At 36.6% G+C, this 21,652-nt stretch overlaps 7 protein-coding genes and 1 pseudogene across 9 annotated transcripts; 3 read left to right on the forward strand and 5 right to left on the reverse strand.

The window, feature by feature from the left end:
• Window positions 1-75: 75 nt before the first annotated feature.
• On the reverse strand, window positions 76-1,677 carry LOC104702219 (two-component response regulator ARR15). The gene is made up of 5 exons (XM_010418045.3): window positions 1,325-1,677; window positions 1,159-1,229; window positions 826-903; window positions 650-720; window positions 76-550 (listed from the first exon to the last, which is right to left on the reverse strand). The coding sequence occupies exons 1-5, from the start codon at window positions 1,440-1,442 to the stop codon at window positions 292-294; spliced, it is 597 nt and encodes a 198-aa protein (XP_010416347.1). The 5' UTR covers window positions 1,443-1,677; the 3' UTR covers window positions 76-291.
• Window positions 1,678-3,729: 2,052 nt separating this feature from the next.
• LOC104702221 (pentatricopeptide repeat-containing protein At1g74900, mitochondrial pseudogene) lies at window positions 3,730-5,494 on the forward strand (annotated as a pseudogene). Its single transcript, XR_015561125.1, has one exon. The product of XR_015561125.1 is annotated as a pentatricopeptide repeat-containing protein At1g74900, mitochondrial pseudogene (transcript).
• Window positions 5,328-8,672, reverse strand: LOC104702220 (uncharacterized). The gene is made up of 15 exons (XM_010418046.2): window positions 8,171-8,672; window positions 7,883-7,980; window positions 7,692-7,792; window positions 7,521-7,599; window positions 7,366-7,426; window positions 7,229-7,275; window positions 7,057-7,149; window positions 6,892-6,982; window positions 6,728-6,776; window positions 6,525-6,638; window positions 6,258-6,405; window positions 6,089-6,181; window positions 5,940-6,008; window positions 5,778-5,820; window positions 5,328-5,660 (listed from the first exon to the last, which is right to left on the reverse strand). The coding sequence occupies exons 1-15, from the start codon at window positions 8,229-8,231 to the stop codon at window positions 5,560-5,562; spliced, it is 1,248 nt and encodes a 415-aa protein (XP_010416348.1). The 5' UTR covers window positions 8,232-8,672; the 3' UTR covers window positions 5,328-5,559.
• Window positions 8,673-8,859: 187 nt separating this feature from the next.
• Window positions 8,860-12,909, reverse strand: LOC104702223 (aminoaldehyde dehydrogenase ALDH10A8, chloroplastic-like). 2 transcript variants are annotated; one of them, XR_015561124.1, is made up of 15 exons: window positions 12,415-12,847; window positions 12,060-12,202; window positions 11,854-11,934; window positions 11,618-11,766; window positions 11,402-11,494; window positions 11,192-11,315; window positions 10,985-11,050; window positions 10,820-10,886; window positions 10,558-10,634; window positions 10,220-10,333; window positions 9,808-10,017; window positions 9,569-9,720; window positions 9,388-9,448; window positions 9,181-9,287; window positions 8,860-9,095 (listed from the first exon to the last, which is right to left on the reverse strand). XR_015561124.1 is itself a non-coding variant. In XM_010418048.3 (15 exons), exons 1-15 carry the CDS (start codon window positions 12,521-12,523, stop codon window positions 9,011-9,013), a joined length of 1,506 nt encoding a protein of 501 aa, XP_010416350.1. In that variant the 5' UTR covers window positions 12,524-12,909; the 3' UTR covers window positions 8,860-9,010. The 2 variants fall into 2 exon arrangements, 1 of the variants encoding a protein (XP_010416350.1); XM_010418048.3 differs by having other exon boundaries at window positions 9,808-9,885; window positions 12,415-12,909.
• Window positions 12,910-13,686: 777 nt separating this feature from the next.
• On the reverse strand, window positions 13,687-13,923 carry LOC109125664 (uncharacterized). Its single transcript, XM_019227828.2, has one exon. The coding sequence runs from the start codon at window positions 13,921-13,923 to the stop codon at window positions 13,816-13,818; it is 108 nt and encodes a 35-aa protein (XP_019083373.1). The 3' UTR covers window positions 13,687-13,815.
• Window positions 13,785-14,929, forward strand: LOC104702224 (ethylene-responsive transcription factor ERF018). Its single transcript, XM_010418049.3, has one exon. It carries the CDS (start codon window positions 14,088-14,090, stop codon window positions 14,700-14,702), a length of 615 nt encoding a protein of 204 aa, XP_010416351.1. The 5' UTR covers window positions 13,785-14,087; the 3' UTR covers window positions 14,703-14,929.
• An 878-nt stretch (window positions 14,930-15,807) lies between these two features.
• On the forward strand, window positions 15,808-17,168 carry LOC104702225 (FCS-Like Zinc finger 13). Its single transcript, XM_010418050.3, has 2 exons — window positions 15,808-16,608; window positions 16,764-17,168. Exons 1-2 carry the CDS (start codon window positions 16,094-16,096, stop codon window positions 16,912-16,914), a joined length of 666 nt encoding a protein of 221 aa, XP_010416352.1. The 5' UTR covers window positions 15,808-16,093; the 3' UTR covers window positions 16,915-17,168.
• Window positions 17,169-18,758: 1,590 nt separating this feature from the next.
• Window positions 18,759-20,736, reverse strand: LOC104702226 (protein TIFY 10B). The gene is made up of 5 exons (XM_010418052.3): window positions 20,264-20,736; window positions 19,843-20,032; window positions 19,469-19,752; window positions 19,322-19,379; window positions 18,759-19,224 (listed from the first exon to the last, which is right to left on the reverse strand). Exons 1-5 carry the CDS (start codon window positions 20,406-20,408, stop codon window positions 19,140-19,142), a joined length of 762 nt encoding a protein of 253 aa, XP_010416354.1. The 5' UTR covers window positions 20,409-20,736; the 3' UTR covers window positions 18,759-19,139.
• Between the last annotated feature and the right edge of the window lie 916 nt (window positions 20,737-21,652).

The raw sequence follows: 21,652 nt of genomic DNA on the forward strand, positions 1-21,652 counted from the left end.
ATACACAAATCTTTTTTACGTTAATTTTTTTAAGTAGTTGCACAATTAATCTGGCAGTAAATTAGGGAACAATATGGGCAAATTAGTTTAACTTTTAAAATTGTTAAAATCATATTTTTACATTGATCTCCTTTTGTTTTAACCAAAAAAAATCAGAGTGATGAGATTGAGCATCAGGATCTAGAATTGCAAATGTCAAAACAAGAATCTACTCAACATCTTAGCTCAATGTATATTACAGAATAACAAGAAAAGAAATGAGAAAAGCTTGAGCTTAATCACGAACCCTAGCTAGCTAGGCTCTAATTTCATCCTCTTGGAAGATGGAGTGTCGTCATCGAGAGAGGAAACATCCTGAGACGACGATATTAATGAAGATGACGATGATGGAGATGAATCAATGTCGTTTTGTAGGATTCTCTTAGGACTAGGGCTTTTGGTTAATCCTTCTTTAGCTTCACCACCTCTCATTATGAGTTCTTTTATCCGCTTCACGTCAGCTAATTTCACCGGTTTTAGCAAAAAATCCTCTGCTCCTTCTACCATACATCTACAACAACAACAAAAGAGGATGGACACATAATCAGATTACAAGTCTTAAAAGAAGATTCATTGATTCAGTTTGTATGTATTAACTACAGTGACTTACTGTTCTATACGAGGTTGTATGTTTTCAGACGACATTATCACTACTGGTATTTCTCTGAACGCTGAAGACTCCTGGTAACAAAAAAATTATGCAACAGAGTCTTTGTGTAAGCAAAGGACGAGAAAAGCTTATTCAAATCTTGCTTTAATAAATGACAGACATAAATATAAAGTTACTTTAATCTTCTTGAGAAGTTCATATCCCGTTAATCCTGGCATAGAGTAATCTGTCACTATCAAGTTCACCTTCAAATCCTGTTTATCAAAAAAAGATTAACATAAACCTCATATAAAAAAAAAAGCAGTTCCTCAACTATAAAACACAAAACCTCAATCATTCTTTTTATATAAAAAGGCAAAGGTTTAAAACTTTTGATCCTCATTAGTTAAATCTGAGGTTTCTTGGGAGCCAAACCAGCAGAAGAACACATCAAGTTTTCAATCTTTAGGGTTTGTTTATGGTCAGAAAACAGAGAGACATTATCAGAGAAAGAATATGGATAAAAATACCTTAAGACCAGAAGATCCTTTATCTAAACCAAGATACTGAAGAGCCCTAGTCCCACTCTCAACAGTCGTTACTATATAAACAAAACCACAAAACGAATCAGAGACCAAACGAAAGAAGAAGAAGATATAAACAGAAACGGCTTTGCTTTTCTTTTCTTTTTTGTACCTTTACAAGCAGAGATCTTAAGCAATCTCTCAATAACCTTACGATCAACGAAACTATCATCAACGGCAAGAACATGTAACTCCGAGGAAGAAGAAGAAGATAAATCCTTGAGAGCCATTGTTTTTTTTTTTTCTCTCTCTTTTGAAACCAGCAAAACAGAGGAAGCGTTTTAAAAAAAATTGAACGTCAAAGGACGCAGAAATCAATGTGAAGAAGGGGAGTTACATAAATAAGAGAGAGAGGAGATTAATTACAAGAGAATCTGAAGGGATTGGATCTTGATTGATGTTGTGGAAGATCTTGTGAGAGAGCTAGCTGTGGGGAAGAAGAGAATCTAAAGAGATGAGTGATGTGTTCATGTGTTGTCAGATAAACGTAATATTGTGTCTTCACGGTCAAAATCTTTTCAGGGACCCATTCTTTCTATATTTGATTTTTACGATCCTTTTGTCTGCTCTTTCTTTCTCTCTGACAATGACAACTCCCCTCTATTTACTCTTCTTTCTTTCTTTTGATAACCAGTAATTAGTATTTACTACAGAAGTTACTGTCTACTTTTTTTTTTTGAAAAGGAAAAATTCAATTCATTAATGTTGAAAAAAAGAGAGTACATAAATGTACATGTACTTTTGGAGATACACAAAATCTACATAGAACTTATAAAATCTTCATGAGAGGTGTATCTGTGTCTCAATCCAAAAAATCCATGTGAAATAAATAGGAGGAATTCAAAACTTACTATTTATCTTTTATTAACTCTCAAATATTTCTTTAGATAGAGTTTGGTAGCCACCATAACAAAAATATTAAAGGAAACAATAAGGAATCCATTTCGTGCATTTAGAATAAATAATGGCATTATATGTTACTACTAAACAAAAAGGTTTGGCTATAGATTTACGGGGGTGTATTCAAACCATGATTTTGGAGAATTTGATGGAATTTAGGAAATTTAGAATTTTGATAGATTTTAGGGAAGTTGATATGATTTTCTGTAAAATTCTTTCAAATCTCACCTAAAACCATGAGATTTGGATTTCTGTATTTTTAACTAAACAAATCTTCTCAAATCCTCCAGAATCCTAAAAATCATTAAAATCCAAATCCACAAAATTATTTTGAATAACAGTGGATTTTAAAATAGATTTTTAAATCATCAGTTCAATAACAATAGATTTTAAAATAGATTTTTAAATCATCAGTTCAATAACAGTGAATTTTAATATACTTTTTAAAATCCATAATTGAATAACATAAGATTTGTAAATTTCACACAAATTACTTAAAATATCAAGTTAAATATATCCCCTATATATCCAGAATCTGAAGCGTATCCGAATCATCTAAAATATCCAAATAAATCATAAACTTCTTTACCCGAAAAACTCAGAATCGAACAGATTTTATCCAGAACCGAATCGAATATGCCAGCGCGCAGGCCTATATACTACTACTCCGCTACTTGGTTTACGTCAAGTGATCATCGGGATGAGAACGTGACACCATTCACAAAGAAAGGTCCAATTAGCCATAAGGTGATGTCACAATCTCAAAACGAAGGCCTCTCTACCCAAAGCCCAGTAACAAAGGTTCCATATATTATGTCAATAAGTTAAAACCGTTATGTATTTATTTAACGGTAAAATATTTTGATACCATTCAACTTCACAAATTAACCCTTTTTTTTTTTTTTTTTTCGTCTGAATGATTTTTATATTTATACCAAAAGCTAAATTATGCACATACAAAAGATCGAAAACAATCATAATACAGGTCAAAATCAAACTATGATTTTGTCGGCTTCGAAGACCGCCTGTAACCAAAAGGGGTGGCCACTAGCTACGTACGATTGTGATCGATCATCTCGAGTGACACTCTTTGCTATGAGTAATGCTCCAAGATTAGCCTTCCTATCTTCCACCACTACTTTCCAAGTTGGGATAAGAGTTAAAGCTTGATGTAATAATACCGATTGTACCTTAAAATTTGGCCATGCAGCAGGACTAGTGATTGCTCCTACTAATTCTTTTGGCTCCAACCCAAAAATTACCTTTAAAACTCCAAGGCTCTTCATGCTTTCTATTGCCCAAAGAAGAGATCGAGAATCTGATTGTCCTTTTGATGAGATATTTCCAAAGGAAATTCTGCTATGAAGAAGAACTAAACCTTCGGAGTTCCTCAAGACCCACGCAGCACCACTGCATTCTTTTTCTCTATCCCAAGAAGCCCCAACATTACATTTGAGCCATGATTTTTCAGGAGGCCTCCAGTACTTATGTTCAGAGGCTCTCTGTTTACTCACACGGCTTTCGTCAAGTGAGTCAGCTTCTTGTGCCCTACAAATTAACCCTACAAATTCACTTTATTAATAAGACCTGAAAAAAAAATTGAAACAAGTCGATGAAATGAAACGTCTTATTAATACTTCGGCCGCCGAAGTAAATCTGAAACCACCACCGGCAGATTCCGCCGCCATAGCTAAACTAATCCTCTCATCTCCCACCACAACTCACCAAACGCTAGACGACGATCAGTCTCCACTCTCCGTCAAAACAACACCTTGGACTCCACATCTCGTGAACTCTATCCTCAAACGCCTCTGGAACCACGGCCCTAAAGCACTCCAATTCTTCCACTTCCTCGACACTCACCACCGCAATTATATCCACGATGCTTCCTCCTTCGACCTCGCGATCGACATCGCCGCCCGTCTTCACCTCCACACCACCGTCTGGTCACTCATTCACCGTATGCGCTCTCTCCGCATCGGTCCTTCCCCCAAAACCTTCGCAATCGTCGCCGAGAGGTACGCTTCCGCCGGGAAACCAGATAAAGCGGTAAAGCTGTTTCTGAATATGCACGAGCATGGTTGTTTCCAGGATTTGGCTTCTTTCAATACGATTCTCGATGTGTTGTGTAAATCCAAACGCGTTGAGAAAGCTTATGAGTTGTTTAGGGCTCTTAGGGGAAGGTTTAGTGCTGATACGGTTACTTACAATGTGATTGTTAATGGTTGGTGTTTGATTAAACGTACTCCTAAGGCTTTAGAGGTTTTGAAAGAGATGGTTGAGAGAGGGATAAACCCTAATTTGACTACTTATAACACAATGCTCAAAGGGTTTTTTCGATCTGGTCAGATTAGGCAAGCTTGGGAATTCTTCTTGGAGATGAAGAAACGGGATTGTGAAATCGATGTTGTTACTTATACTACTGTGGTTCACGGGTTTGGTGTCGCTGGGGAGATTAACCGGGCGAGGAATGTTTTCGATGAGATGATTAGAGAAGGCGTGCTTCCTTCTGTCGCGACTTACAATGCTATGATTCAAGTTTTGTGTAAGAAAGATAGCGTTGAGAATGCGGTTGTCATGTTTGAGGATATGGTGAGGAAAGGTTATGAACCGAATGTGACTACGTATAATGTGTTGATAAGAGGGTTGTTTCACGCTGGAAAGTTCAGTCGTGGAGAGGAGTTGATGCAGAGAATGGTAGATGAAGGCTGCGTACCAAACTTCCAGACATACAATATGATGATACGCTATTATTCAGAATGCAGCGAGATTGAGAAAGCGTTGGCTTTGTTTGAGAAGATGGGGAGTGGGGGTTGCTTGCCAAATCTGGATACTTATAACATACTTATTAGTGGAATGTTTGTGAGGAAAAGATCGGAAGATATGGTGGTCGCTGGTAAACTATTGCTTGAGATGGTTGAGAGAGGGTTTATACCCCGGAAATTCACTTTTAATCGAGTTCTGAACGGGCTTCTTCTGACTGGGAATCAGGCTTTCGCAAAGGAGATTTTGAGATTGCAGAGCAAATCTGGTAGCCGGCTACTCCGGAAGTTCAGGTTATGAATCTCCTTATCTGCGTGTCAGAGGGGAAAGATTTGTGCTGTTTACATTAATCAGTACTATACACTGCATTACACTTGATGGAAATTGGACTAGGAAAGGCATTTGGTACCAGTGTTCAAATATCTTCATGGGATAGAGCAAGAACAGTGTAGTTACTATGCCAAACTACACAAATGCTTTATTATCATGGGCAAAAAAACTCTGTGTGCAAAGTTGATACAAAGTTGTGACTGAGTATAATGGAATTTGATACAAAGTGTTCTTGGTGTAAATAAATGATGATACATGTGAAATAATTCCCAAATTTTTGCTTCTGTGATTTTTTGAATCAGATGGGAGATGATGTGGCTCCCTAGTCCCCACTGGGTTGGTTTAATTTTGAAATTACAGTATGATCTCGTCTTGAACACTGACATTGAGTGTTTTGTTTGGAAGAACAATACTGCTGGTCACCACAACCTCGTCTTCAACTGAAACAGAGTCTCCTGAAACCATTATGTTTGAAGTTAGTTTTCTTCCTATAAGGAGATTTTGCTGTCTGAGTGTAAACAGGAGCAACAATGGAGAAAATGAGGATTGAAAAGAAAAAAAAAACAAATTACCGAGAATTGTAACTCCGAGTTTGGAATTGTAGATTCCCTCAGCCTGTGGTTAACAAAGTAAAACTTCAGGTTCAAGATTGTAAAGGAACCAAACAGAAACATTTCAAGGTCCAAAAAGAATGAGTTAGACTCTTAAAAGCTAAGCGGAAGAGAGAAACATGCCTGGACGCGGGACCATCTCCCGATAGAAGATTTCCACCCAACAATTGCATTAGTCACCACAGCATTTTCCTGGGAAAACAGCACTGAAGAGTCAACCTCGAGAAAACTTTACCGGTAATTATTTTAGTCTCTTATAAGAGAAGCCATACCATGATCTCCACATCGTCAAGGATGATACAGCTGATAAGCCTGACACCCGGTCCAACACGAGCATTTGCAGAGATGGAGACGTTGGGACCAACCTGTGTTTTGTGATAAAAGTGGAATAAGAAAAAGTCGATTAAATATGGCCTATGGGACAGAATCGGAGGTAAGTACCTTAGCAGTTGGGTGTACTTTTGCAGAAGGATGTATGTAAACATCACCAATTACAATGGCACTATTTGTTCCATCACCACTAGCCAACAGTTGGGGAGAGGTCAAGCGGAATTGGGAAAGATAAAGTCCGGAACACCTCAGTGACATTCTGTGCAAAAGTTAACCCATAAGTCAGAGCCATAAACACCTTCCCTGTTTTAGCTGCTGCTAAAAATTTCGTCTCCTTGCAGCTTAAATGAAATAAGGGAAACACAAGGCAAGGCGTACCCGGGAGATTTAATTTGCTCCCAGAAGTCCATAGATTCATATGTGTATAGCTGTTTCTTTCCAGCTAGGGGAGAAAGGATATCTTGATCCAGTCTTACAAAATCTGTCGGGATCCTATTTTTAAAAAGTTAAAACGTATCATTCAAAGAAGATGATGATTCAAAGGATTTTTTCAGTAATGGAAAAAGAGACAATCAACGAACCTTGTTGCCGGTTGAAGAGCTTCGAAGCTGGATACACGTTTTAGAGTTGCTACAATAAACAAAAGGGAACAAAAACAGAGGAAACAGATGAGAAGAGTCTTTACAGATGGAAGCTAAGACAAGAAAACACAAATTATGTTGTAAGAACTTTGTTACTGCTTTACCTCTATCTTTCCTCTGAGTAGAAACATCTCCTATGGCATTAAAAATTTCAGGTGTAAATACATAGACACCGCAGTTAATACGATCACTGACCTGTGTTTCCAATATAAAACATCAGAATCAAATCTTGGAGATGCTATAGAGATCTCAGTGATATATGTACATACAAAAGTTTCGGGTTTCTCAGTGTAATGAAGCAGCTCATTAGTAACTGGATCTGCAACCAATTCTCCAAATTGGCTGGCTGATTCAGGAGAGACCTAAAGAAACAAAACGCAGAAGCAAGTTTAATTAACCCACCAAAAACAAAAACAAGACTAATCATATGCAATCACGAACCTTGATCACAAGAAGAGTTCCAATTCCACCATATCCCCTGTGAGCCTCTGTTGATTAAGTAGCAAGAGTAAGAAGGATCTTTCAAAACCAAAATATGAGTCCAGACAAGATCCGGTCTAAGAAAAAGAAGAACATACCAAGCATTTCCGGCAACGGGAAACTGCAGCAAACATCACAGTTAAGCAGGAATATATGAGTCTGTAACAACGTAAACACAAGAACTCAAATAAGAGAAGAGACACTTCGTCCATAAAGAAATGATTGAATATAGTAAGATCCTTGGGAGACTAACCGGGCTATCCTCCATAATTAGATTTCTAAAGTGATACAGCCCACCAGCTGAACCATGTGGTTTGTCTTCTCTCAGATATCTAAAAAGTCAAGAGAACAAAGATGAGAGGTACGTAAAACTAAGTCACTGGTACTTGAGTTGAATCTGAAGCAGAGGAGAGTATTGATTAACCTAACAGGAACTTTGAGTTCATTAGAGATGGCTGAGACATAAAGTGCAAATTCCCTTTCCTCATAGAAGCCAACAAGATATATTTGAGCTAAATTTGGAATCTGCATACAATAAGGCATTCGTATCATCATCATCATTCTATCTCAATTCTCCATTGATCTGAATTGTTGAAATGGGGTGAAGAGATTTACTCTTTTACAAGCTGAAATTGGATGATGCACCATTGGTTGTCCCGCAATAGGAAACAGAGGCTTTGGAATATTCAGTGACAATGGTCGAAACCGAGTACCTGTGGATCACTCAGTGAGCAAATATCGAAACAAGAATCAGAACCATAATCATTCAGACACACGAAATTTAAGAACGAAACAACAAAGAAACGCATTGGATGTGATCAAACACAATCCAAATCTAACGAAATCGTTTTTTTAAGTTCAATCGATATTTCACAATCATTCGCTATTGAGGTAGAATCATACCTTTGGTTGGACCACCGACCATGATCACAGCCACCACTTTCTCCTCCATTGAGCTTCCCATTATTTTCCAAAATTCGCAGATCTTTCAACAAACAAACCCACGAAATACTTCGAATTCTCTCTCACACACACAAGAAAGTTCCCAACTTTACGTAAAACAGAATAATGGGCACCGCAATATCAGAGATTCTGAACAAAAGGATGAGTTTTTGAGAGGGAAGATCTCGTCGGAGAAAATTGAGAAAAGGTGAAGTTTTTTTGAGAAGATCTAATCGATAGCGTCGCGAGTAAAAATTGTGGTTAACAAGATCTAAGAAGAAGCTGTAATGTTGCGGTGATGGGTCCTCCAAGTCACACTCACCATTCACCACACTCCTTTTAAGGATAAGCGCGAGAGATGAGTCCTGTCTTGTTTACCACTTTTTATCTTCTTCTTTTTTTTTTCAGATTTGTTTAGATTGATGACCAAACAGTTTACTAGTATTAAATTCCAATAGTCATCGGATCTCATTAAATGCTTTGTCTAAGCAGATATAGTAAAAAAATCGTCTGATTTGGAATTTGATTGCCATGTGAGTTTTTTTAACTTTGATGTGACTTGAAGGTGACATAAATTGGTTCATCTTCTTGATATTGCTGCACCAGAGCCTAAAATGGTGCATCCTTCTGCCCTTTTAGAACAACCAAACAACACCACCAAAGCATCCTTTATTCAAGGTTTTACAATACGAGTTTCAGGACTAAAATTTGACAGACTTATTATAAAAGCACAGAGATGGAACATATATACAGCATTTGGTTTGGTTTCCATTTTCATAATCATGACAATGCATTCATTACTTAGTTGGGGGATTTGTACCATCCCCATGGATCGTTTGAAGTGTAGAGAGTCACTTGCTTCACACTCAAGTAGTTATCAAGTCCCCTGAAAAGCACACAAGAGTTGTTCGGTACAAGCCATCAAGATTATTAAGTTTTTAACCACTTTTTGATAGAAAAAAGAGATGTACCATGCTCCAAGTTCACGTCCAAACCCACTGCGTTTGACTCCACCCCATGGGGCTTGAGTAAAGCAAGGCTGCGAGCAGTTAATCCACACAATCCCAGCTTCAAAGGCCTAACAAAGTAGAACCAATTATTTGCGTTATTACGGTTTTGTTGTTTCACTTGCTAGGCATGTAGAAGGAAACAGCATGGTTCAAGAAATGGGCACTGACCTGGCTTACACGGTCACATCTTTCTGCATCATTAGATATCACTGCAGCTCCTAGTCCGTAACTGTCATTTATCAATAAATGATTTTCAGCCACATAAGATCTTAATTTATAAAGACGATTAGAACACCAGTGGCAACGGATGGGCTTTGATCATATTTTACTTTCTAAAACGTTATCTTACTGGGAGTCATTTGCTAGCTCAATTGCCTCGTCCTCAGTGGCAAATGTTTTCACGCAAAGAACAGGCCCGAAAACCTCTTCTCTCCATATTTGCATCGAAGTGGTTACATCAGTTATGATGGCTGGTTCAATGAAGTAGCCCTTTCCTAGATGCTGTGAAATATAGAAATGATATAACGTTCATCATCATAGCCTGGAAGAAACAGCATCAGTAATAGGCAGGAGAGGGAGACATAATACCTCAGGTCGGGAACCACCATGCAAGATCGTTGCTCCTTCACTCTTAGCCGTTGAGACAAACTTCAATATCTTCTCGTACTGTAATATTTACCTTTGTCAGCTCATTCAGATTACATGATCATAGAAGTTGACGCACATCTACGAAAGTAAGAACATGACGAGCTTGATGGAACAGCATTACTAGATTTGATTTGACTGATGCTCTACAAACTGAACGAATCCGAATTAGAGGGACAAAAGTTAGCCGTAGTACAGAACAGAACTCAATCTATGAAAAATTCCAACTTGTTGTAAGACTCTCATCAGTTATCTTTTCCTTTTCTTTCCTGTTTCTAGTAATGCATTTAGATTTAGCAACCTGATGGGACATGAAAAAGATAGGAAGATAGATAAACGATCACTGAGATTTTACCTGCCCTTTGCTAACAACAGGACCAAGCCTGCATCCTTCTTCCATGGGGTCTGAAATTTTAATGTTCTTGCTCCATTTCACAAGCTTTTCGATAAATTCAGCTGCAATGTTTTCCTAGAGTAGAGAATATAAAATTTGACGTCATGGACATATTCAACATAATTAGACAAGGATCTCCAATCGTATCCAGCAGTCCACCCAAAAGTATTGATTTGTGATTAATGCCATTGACTTTCATCGAAAAACCTTACCTTATAACTTGGAACATCACTTCTCCAATTATTAATATTACCACATGTATTATCCAACCTAAATGTAAGAAGAAAATTGACACTTACATGAACAAGAAGGCGAGAAGTCGCACTGCAGATTTGACCATTTGTCCAGAAGCAACCAAAGAGAGCCCATTCAGCAGCTATCATTTGCAGGCGTCAAAACATACACAGAGTTCATTTTTAAGACCATATCCAAGACATGTTTACTCAGCAAATAAGCAACCAAAACCTTTATAGTCTGTACTAGCTCGAATATAACATGTACAAGACGAATATATATAAAGAAAAACTTAACATCCACTAATTTACTTTTTGTGACATTCACCTTTATCAAGATCAACGTCATCGAACACAATGAGAGGGCTCTTCCCACCAAGCTCCATAGAAACAGGCTACAACAATGCCATGAGTGGTGTGTAATTGACATTGTTTGATGAAACAAAAGGGAAGTGTAGAAATATAAAACAGAACTTTCAGAGATTTGAATTACCTTCACCAACTGAGCAGCAGCTGCCATGACCTTACTTCCTGTAGCAAAACTTCCAGTAAATGCAATCTGCCAAAAATCATAACTTTTCCTTTTAGCTTCTAAGAATCGCAGACGTTACACAGAATGATGGTCTAGTCAGTAGCCTTTTTACGCAATTGTGTTGGGACTCTGGGACTTGTGTTTAATGTATGTCTCAGAGACCAATACCTTGTCCACACCAGGGTGTGATGACAAAGGAGCACCAGCTTCCGAACCTAAACCAGTCAAAACATTGAGGACACCAGGAGGAAGACCAACTTCTCGACAAATATCAGCAAGCTCCAAACAAGTGCTGAAATTAAAACCATGACACAAATCAGAGCTCGAAGAGGTACCAATACAAAAGCATAACGAAACCGATTATACACAACTACATACACGGATGCCAGCTCTGATGGCTTGAGAACCGCAGTGCATCCTGCAGCAAGTGAAGGAGCCACCTTCCAGACAGCCATCAAAAGGGGGTAATTCCTTCAACAACAAACCAGGTCCGAGAGTCAGTTTCTGGTCAGATGGGATTTAAAAACACTATAATAGGTGGTGCGGTAGACATTCAAACAGTTTAACATAAAAAAGGTAACCAGCAGTAGTTACCATGGTGTGATAAGTCCCACAACTCCAAGAGGTTGCTTCAGAACATAACTCTTAAAAGTCTCCATGGGAAGCGAGACAGGAGCTTTCTGCTTAGCATCTAATCCTTCAGCAAGGTCAGCATAAAATTCAAAACATCCAGCAACATCTTCCTGCAGGAGATCAAACAATCACATCAAGATTAATCATGCAAAGAATGACCCAACATTATAGAAAACAGAAAAGGAAGGCAACAGTACCATATCCCAGACTGCTTCATCCAATGGTTTACCACAATCAAGCGCCTCAAGCTTTGCCAGATCTGACTTCCTTTCATTTACCTAAACATATCAGATACAGAACATCAAAAACTGATTACACGAAATGTCAGAACAAAAAAAAACTGAGGCTTGGAAGATATCTCAGCAAACAATCAAAAAACAAGAAAACATCATCAAGTGAATACCTTAGCGGCAATAGCACGTAGATACTTAGCACGAACAGCTCCTGGTGCTTTAGCCCAATCTTTCCCTTTATTCCTTGAAAAAGCTCTTCGAGCAGCGTTGACTGCAACATCGACATCCTCCGATGTAGCTGCAGGGATTTCACCTGACTCATCCAACACATACAAATAAATCCTTGCATCAATTTCTCAGCCAAAATAAAAAAAAATAAAAAACGGCCATGGATAGAGTTTAGAAGGCTCCCCCTAGAAGCAAAAAACTCCACATTTAACTAAGAAGTAAAGAAAAGTACAAATCTTTTTGAACTGGGAAGATGGTGGATCTAACAGTGAGAGGGAAAGAAAAGGGCTTTTTTACCAATGACCTCTTCGGTAGCCGGATTCACGATCGGGATTCGATTCTTCGAGATGGGCTCTCTCCACTCACCGTCGATGAATAGCTGACGAGTTGGCATCGGCATCGCCATTCTCTCTCTCTCTCTCTCTCTCTTAGGCGATGGAAACTCGAAGTTGCTCTTCAAGATTTTGAGTGGCTTTTAGTAAATTAGCAGAGTAGGATCAAGACGGAAACGCTTCTTTTTCTCTGCTGACACTTATTATTATAAGCCCCTTCAGCTTTGGGTACATCAAAAGTTTTTTTTTTTTTTTATGGGTGTGACACTGAATTCAATCAACATCTCCAGTTAATCTAGCAACCTACCACCAACTTTAGCTTTTTAAAACTTTGGTTTAATTCCAATTTAAACGATTTACAGGTACTATTATAATTGTACTATTACAATTTGTAATTCATAGTATTCAATTTCTTGATATAAAGTTTTAAACTATAATGTTTAACAAAAATAATTAAATCACTTTAGCACAAAAAATGGTCTAGAATTAGATAACAATATCTTCTTCTTTTTTTGTTAGAAAGCTTTCAAGTAGATAACAACTTTTAAACTAATGTTGTTGTATTAGTGTAATCAAATAGTGATCAGCAGGATTTTAAACCCCATATTATAATTGCATCTTTTTGACAAAAGAGAGATATTGCCACTCAACCCTTTATAATAATTCATTTTATTTGGTACATACAAATTGATGATTTCTGCCTCAAATTTTACAAATGCTCCGTCGTGAGAAGTGCCAAGTGTATAAAGAAGTTTATGATTGCGAAAACAGATGAATCAAGGAACTCAATGAAGCAAAAGAAATCCCTGCTATAATAAGCCTACAGCGCTAGCTGCTCGTCGTATTGAAAAAGAAAAGATATTTTACATTGACCACTAATTAAGTTTCAGATGGTAGCTAGAAGCTGATTTTCGTAACATTTGAATTTAGAAAAAATGTCCTCCTTTATTTTAGTGAGTCTTGTGCATGTTGATGAACTCTTTAACCATAATAGAGTTTTGTATCAGAAGTCAGAACCAATAGATAGAGACTATAGTTTAGTACAGTAGTGTCCGCATCAAAGAAAAGAAAGCATCATGAGCAGAATTTAAATATCAACCAAGTCAAGCTGCGTCTGGTTCAGTGTAATTTCTCATATATTTTAGTACATGTTTGTTGGAGCTGCCTTCAATACCCACTACTAATCTCAGAAAAAAAATAAGTACTGACTCTTGAACTTCTAGAAACAGAAGTGAAGTTGCCACGAAAATTTCAGTATTTTAAATTAGACGTGTGCTTGAACAAATATAGACAAAAAAAAAGAGAGTGAAGTATTTTTATCACGTGGAAAACAAGGAACACGACAAAGACAGAAGAACAGTCATCACTATTCCCGCGTTACCCAGTCCAAACAATCCTCCACGTGTCTCATCTTCACGCGCCAGTCAGCGTTGATCTTCTTCTTCTTCCTACACTTCTCACTTCCACTCCTCATGGCTCATCATAACTCATAAGTATATATATAAATCCCCACACACACAGCCGCAATTTCCAAATCACACCAAACATCTCTATTCATAACAGAAATAACTACACACACAACACAACAACCTTAAACCGGAACATAATCCAAACCAAACCAAACCGGGTTTTGTTGCAATGGTGAAGAAGCAAGCGAAAGCGATCAAGGAAGAGGAAGAGAAGAGAAACACGGCGATGCAGTCAAAGTACAAAGGAGTGAGGAAGAGGAAATGGGGAAAATGGGTTTCTGAGATCAGACTCCCACACAGCCGAGAACGTATCTGGTTAGGCTCTTACGACACCCCCGAGAAGGCTGCCCGTGCTTTCGACGCCGCTCAGTTTTGCCTCCACGGCCGCGACGCCGGTTTTAATTTCCCTGATAACCCACCCTCTATCTCCGGAGGCAGATCTTTGACCCCTCCTGAGATCCAAGAAGCGGCTGCTCGGTTCGCCAACAACAACCAAGACAGTGTTGTCAAGGGAGAAGAAGAAGAAGAAGAATCGGGTATAGTACCCGGATCCGAGATCCGACCCGAGTCTCCTTCTACATCTGCATCTGTCGCTACTACTACATCGACGGTTGACTATGATCTTCCGTTTTTGGATTTGCTTCCGATGGATTTCGGGGTGTTTCCTGGGTTTTATGACTTCTCCGACGACTTCGCCGGTGATCGTTTTACAGAGATTTTACCAATCGAAGATTACGGAGGAGATAGTTTATTAGAACAATCTTTGCTTCTTTGGGATTTTTGAATTTTCCCGAACGAACCTTCTTTTATTTTTTGGGTTTCATCGGGTCGTCACGGAGTACTCCGGAGATTTTTTGTAACACGGAGCTCCAATAACCCGGGACCTTCCTTGTTTGTTTCGTTTCGGATCCGAAATTTGATGTGGATCTCAATTTCTTCACTTTTTTTCCTTTCATTCTTTTGTTATTACAGAAAAATATATATATCGGATAAGATTCTTCTAGTAACAAATATGTCCTTTCCTTTTCTACGTTAATTTTGTGATTATTTTTTTCGTATTATTCTGAAGAATATGCTTCACATACGAATATACGATGAGTTTGGGAAGATATTTTATTATTCGGCCCAAAATCTTATAATTGGGCCTATATCATTTACCATTTTCTTCAGCCCATTTTTAAAAAGATGATGCCCGTGTTTATGTAGGTCCCTAAGCCTTAAATAAAATGATGATAGATATTAAATAAATACAATGGGTTTTTTTTAATGAAAAATAATTAAAAATATATCTTCCTAGCATTGATGAAAATTACAAGTCAAGAAAAAATTATATTGGAATAAAGGACGAGAAACGGTCGTAATTCTAAAAATAAATATAAAATAAAAATTATAAGTGTAGAAAATAAACAGAAAATATGATTAATCAGGGAAAATAAATAAAGTTGGGGATAAGATTCCAATCATTTTCAAATTGCCACCTAATTTTCGGCTTAAATAAAAAAAAACAATCACTATCAAAAAAGTAAAACCACTGTTTGGTTTCAGACTCCAATAAACTAGGTGCTAAATAGTAGAAAACAATACACATTTCAAGTATAGACGAATTGGTCTACTAATATATGTATATATATAACACATTTACATACTTACATTTACATAATTTTCTTAAAAATATATATCAGGTACATCACAGTATCTATATTTTTTTTTTCTTTGAGAAAAAGTCTTGGATTCCCAATAATAAAAAAACAAATATCAGAAATGGACATATGAATCTTTGATGAAAAAACAATGTGTCCCTAACGGTCCTACCACACTCCAATGAAATAATTAAAAGGAAAAAAAAAAGGAATCATTACATAAAAATAAAATAAAATATCTGAGCCTGCTCATTTCAATAATTGTGTATAAATATATATGATGTCGATGAAAAAAAATAATAGAGATAAATAAATAAATCGAGGGGGCCGGTCTATAAACTTCAATCATTAATCATAGCACACAAAATTCTAAACTTGTGAAATTGAAATCAGTGGGCTAAAGTCTCTTCCTTTCTCCTCCTTCTTCTTCAATCAGATTCTTTCCTATAACCTCTCCTCGCCATCTTTGTTTCTTTATTTCTTTCCTCTCAGTTTCTTGTTAAGTTTTTTTTTTTGTTTTGTCAATTTCTTGATTATGATACTAAGCAAGAGACCTCATCTAATGATCCGTAAACTGTCTGAGATGTTGGTTCCAAGAAGCAGATCTGCTATCCAACCTGAAGATTACACGGCCAGTCCCAGAAGTCCGTTGGATTTGAAATTCCCATCGCCGGTTAGCTCGAAGCGGTTTGGTTCCGGTGGTGTCGGTTTGGGTATCGTAGCTGCGTTAGAGGAAACCAGCATCGGGATCAACCGGAACGATCCGGTTCGTTACTCAGGGAGATTCCGATGCCCGGAGATTGATCTGTCCGATGAGGAATACACTTACGTTACCAGCCCAAACGGGCCGACCAAAGTGTATTACAACGACGAGGACGGGTTTGAATTGTTTGAAAACGATTATCCCATAGTGGTGCAGAAGCCGATGGTTATCGCAGATGAACCACCGGTTATTAAAAGACAGAGTTTTAGGGCTTCGTCGACAGAGTTTCTGAGTTCTTGTTGCTTGTGTAAGAAGAAACTTCAAGGCAAAGACATTTACATGTACAAGTAAGTTCCATCGCATTCCCTTGTGTTTCTTGTGTTTATTGTTGTTGTTACAATCGAGACAAACTCTCAAGATTGTAAATCCCCAAATATGCCAAGTTTTTTTTATTGGTGGGTGTTTCTAGAAACTGATCTTTGTATTATTGGGTTGTGTGCAGAGGAGAGATGGGGTTTTGTAGTGCTGAATGCAGATCAGTGCAAATAATGAATGACGAACGACAAGAGCAATGTAAAACGCAAGTTTCAAGAAATGTGGAGGTTTCGAGCTCTCCATACACCGCCGGGCAGACCGGAATATTCGTATTTTAGGAAACACGATCGTTCTAAGAGAAGTATATGATGATTAAATAAACAAATTAAAAAAAAAAGTGATCATCATTTCGTTTACCTTAAAAAAAAGTTAGAGAAAAAGAACAAAAAAAAGTGAAATTTTTGGTTAGGTTAAGAGCACATTGTATAGAAGTTTGCTTTTGATTAATTTTATAATACCGATTAATGTTTATATGCTTTTGTCCTCGGGATCAAATACATCAATAAAAATTCCCAGAAATAATTTTGTAAAACAAGTAATCTATGTATGTATATATATGCCAGCTTTCTCAATCCATGTATCCAAAAAAAAAAATTATAACAATTTGATAATGTAAGATTGCGCGAGACACATGTTTAAACACTTTTCTTGGTTCAAAAGTACATTTTTTCTATGGGGTTTATTACTTCCTGTGTATTTTAAGAAAACAATTGACCAATCAAGATATTTTAAAAAGATTTCAAAATTACAATTACTACGTCACATTCTCGGGTTCAGTTTCTTCATTGCAAACTTGAGTAATTTATGGTTCTCCAAGTTCCAACTCAAAATATCTTCCAAAATAAAAATATTACTCCCTCTGTTTTAAAATATAGGATGTTTTAACTAAAGTACGCAGATTAAGAAGTTTTTACTTTTAACAAGTTCAACCAATCAGAAACAATACTGCATAATATAAAATATTAAACTAATTTAAAAGTTGCATAGAAACTTGAAAACATCTTATATTATGAAACAAAAAACTTCTCTAAAACATCTTATATTTTGAAACGGAAGGAGTAATAGATAAGCTTCAACTCACGTACTGACGTTTAATGACAAAGCTAACTAACATAACAACGTTTTAATACTAAAACTAAGAGATGAAGAAACACAATAATTAAGGTTTAAATGATTAGGATTCCTAGTGCAATGTATTGCACGTAGGGGCCCTTGGTTATGCAACTTGTTGTATCAGGTCCCGTTGTCAGAAATAATTATATAACTCCTCTTTTTTCCCCAACTGATATTTCATCAAAACTTTAGTCCCCACCATTTTTTTTGTTTAGATGAAAGTCCCGGTCCTATCCAAATTATTACGTGTTGTCTTCTCGGCGATTTATTTTTTAAGCTAAATTTTTTCAGTTTTCCAAATCGGATATAATTAGATCTTAGCCTCTTAGGTTATTTAAGCTATATAGGTCATAACGAACTTCGGACTAGCCTTTGAAATCATCTACAAAAATATGAGGTTTCTGTGTTTTTTCCATGTAAGCTCATCGGTATCTAATTGATTCTTTTTTCGAAAAGAGTCATCTGCGATAACCTAATATATAAGAGTTGAATGGCGAAAAAAACTAGCCTTTGAGATCGTTTGTTAAGTTGAAAACATTGTTCGAGAGTCAATCAAAACCGAACAAAAAATAGCTATCGCCCGGTCAGAATTCCCGTGGCCTACCCAAGCCTGGTCTGATTGACTCCACTACCTCATTCTCATTGGATATTTTATGAAGTCTTTCTTTAATGGACTTCGGATATTTTATTTGAAAGTAGTATTTTATGAAGTCTTTCTTTAATGGAATAGTGAATTTACGCGTAAAGGTTCATCTACTCCTCATTAACCAAAATACTCTAATTTGTGCATTTTTTAATTTAATCAACGAAACTAAATATCAAATTTATAGATATCAAAATGTAGAAATGGAAAGTTATGTTTAAACAATATTAATTTTATTAATTATAATGTTTCATACGACATTGATTTTTTTTTGGTGGGATCACATGACATTCATTTTATGCTATTTTTCTATTTTCTAAAAGAAAACGAGTTTTTATTTGCTAATTATTTACCTGGAAGCTTTAGTTTAATAAGGGAAAACAGAACAGTTGGATTAATCAAAGATGATATTACAGCCGTCAACAAAAAAAAAACATAACTAATGTTTCTTACAAAGTTGCAAACTAATGTTGAGGTCGGCAGAGGAAAAGGTTATACAATGGCTAAAACTTGAACTTGAGCACCACAAGCAAACAAAACACTGAACGCTATAAAGATTACTTTCTTACAAATATACTGAGATCTCTGCGCACTGAACAAACAAAACTAGTAGGGATGAAATTGATTTATAGAAGACAAAAAAATGAACAGACGAGCAGGTTGAGATTTTGTAACAATGGAGCATCATCAAAAGAATCTTACGAGATGGTATCTCCAAGTAGCTTTTGGGTTGGATAGTGTCAAAGATTACCGAGAACCGAGCCAAGCTGGGTTAGGCTTGGAAGACGCTTCAGCTGACCCATTTATCTGGTATGGTGCCTTTGATGTAATCCTGTTAAAGGTTACAAGGGTGGGATATATTGAGAAACTTAGCTTCAAAACAAACTATGGAATAACAACATAAGATGTGTTTACAAGATATTGCTTACCTATCCTTCCTCTTCTCTAGGAATCGATGAAGCGAAGCTCTTCTAACAATGGGGAGTTCTACAAATCAAAAAAGAGAGGAAGTTAGGAAAATATGGCTAAAACCAAGCACAAAAGATTGTTGAACCAAAGAGGACGAGAAATATTACCGCAGGCTAAAGAGGACGGGTTGGGCTGGATAGGCTCTTGTTGTGCTGCAGTTTTGGTAGAACTCCCAGCTAGTTTTGGGCTAGAAGCAATCTCTTTTTGAGTCTTGGCAAAGTTTTGAGTATAAGCAATCTGGTTCACTTCAGCTGTGAAGGGTTTGGGACTTGCTTTGTTAGCCAAATCAATGACTTCTTTAGCTTTATCAGCAGAAAAATCATCAAACACCATAACTCGACCACCGTAGAATATAGTCAATGGAGCAGATTGAGACTCCAGCTTCACAGATCTGTTCAAAATCAAAACAACCTCAACCAAAATTAGTCAAACTGATTGAAAACCTAGCTTTTCAAGTATCTATATCACTGGTAAAACATACTTAGTCTCAGTGATCATCTGAACTTCTTCTTTGGTCCCAGAGGAAGAGGAAGAAGAAAAGCTTGATTGTCTCGGAAACATATCCTTGGGTTTAATGTCTTGACCAGCCAAAGAATCCATTCCTGAAGCTTCACAAGGGAACAGATTCATCATTGTAGGCTGACGTGACGCAGCAAAACCTCCTCCTCCTCCTTCAAAGCAAAACAAAAAAAAATTGATCCCAAAAAATTTAAAAGATGATTCTCGAATCCTTTCTAATAACAAAGCTACGTAAAATGATTCAAACCAAACACAGAAACATCTCCACATATTCTCATACACAAAGGTTGTTCTTAATCGAATTCAATTCCACAAATTTTTTATTCGTAATAAAACAGATCTAGAAAATGAAAAAAAAAAGGTAAGCTTTATTATTATAATACCATTGAGGTCGGGTTTGCATGTCATGCCTAAGGTGAGATCTCCAAAACTACCCTTCTCCTTAAGATAACGACTCAATCGACTACAAGTCTGTGAAAAGCTTGGTTTCCGACCAGAGAAGTCCCAACACTCGGCAGAACTCGACATCGTTATTAATCGAAATCGAGAAATCGGGGAAGCAGAAAAGAAAAGTCTTTCCTGCCCTGCGTTCTTCTTCTTCTGATTCAATTTGACGAATCTACTAATTAAGAAACTAGGGTTCTTTTTTTTTTTTTTTTTTTGTTAATATATATCTCTTGTGCTGCTGCTGCAAAGTGCGTTTGCTTATTTTTTTGTTTGTCACGAGGAAGAAGAAATGGGAATGGACTTCTTTTATTACTTTTTTTTTCATCATCATCTCTGGGTTTGCACTTTGCAGGTACCAAAATAGTTTTAAAACTAAAAAAGAATAGAAACATTTAAAACACGTGTTCTTATTTAATGTTTGAAACGGCAGACTAGTTAAGTGTGTGTGTGTTTCAGATCACCGTCATTCATGTCCAATCCACGGCATTGCATACGAAATCACCCTTTCACCCCTATGAACAAGGCAAAAAAAAAAAAAAAAAAAATCAATAAAAGATGAATTTCTTGGCATAATTTTTTTTTCTTGGCATAATTATTAATTTGTAATTAGTTTATGGAAATTATTACAAAATGTGATTTATGGTTCAAAAAAAAAAAAGAAGAATATTAACGGTGTTAGAATGAAGGAACAAACGGTTTGGGTCTTTTTATCTTAAATTAATAAACTCCAATTTGCATTTTTTTGAACTATATATAAATCACGTTTTGTATTTCCTTATTAAAATGGTACTGATATTTGTACAGTAGTTAAAAATATACTAGTATTAGTATTAAAAGAAGCGGAAAGAGCACGTCTCCTCCACTAATTATAACTTTACACGTGTTTAACTTAACTGCACACATTTTCAGAGAATTTTTCTTGTTGTTGTCGCTCACACTTGGGCAATGATCAGCTACGCCGCGACTTATATAAAACAGGTTCGTCTCTTCTCTTTTTTTTACCTATAGCCGTTGATTCTTGTCCCACGCGTATGTTAGGAGCAAAACGGTAAGTTATTAGATTTTTTTTTATTTAATGTCTAACTTTGTTACATTATTAATTATTTTTATGTCGAGTTTTACATTAAGAAATTACACAGAACTATAGAGAAACAGTAATATTTTACGATTTCAATTCCTTCTTCGTAATTTTCCAAGCGAATGCAACAAATTATATATCAACTTCTAAACAAACTAATGAACTTTAACACATCCTCTTTAAAATATCGACATGCAAATATTATTTTGCTGTAAGAAAACGTCCACATCCAGTTTCACCCGATTCT

The sequence above is a fragment of the Camelina sativa genome, chromosome 7 (genome assembly GCF_030686135.1).
Source record: "Camelina sativa cultivar CO46 ecotype springtype chromosome 7, ASM3068613v1".
Lineage (NCBI taxonomy): Eukaryota > Viridiplantae > Streptophyta > Magnoliopsida > Brassicales > Brassicaceae > Camelina > Camelina sativa.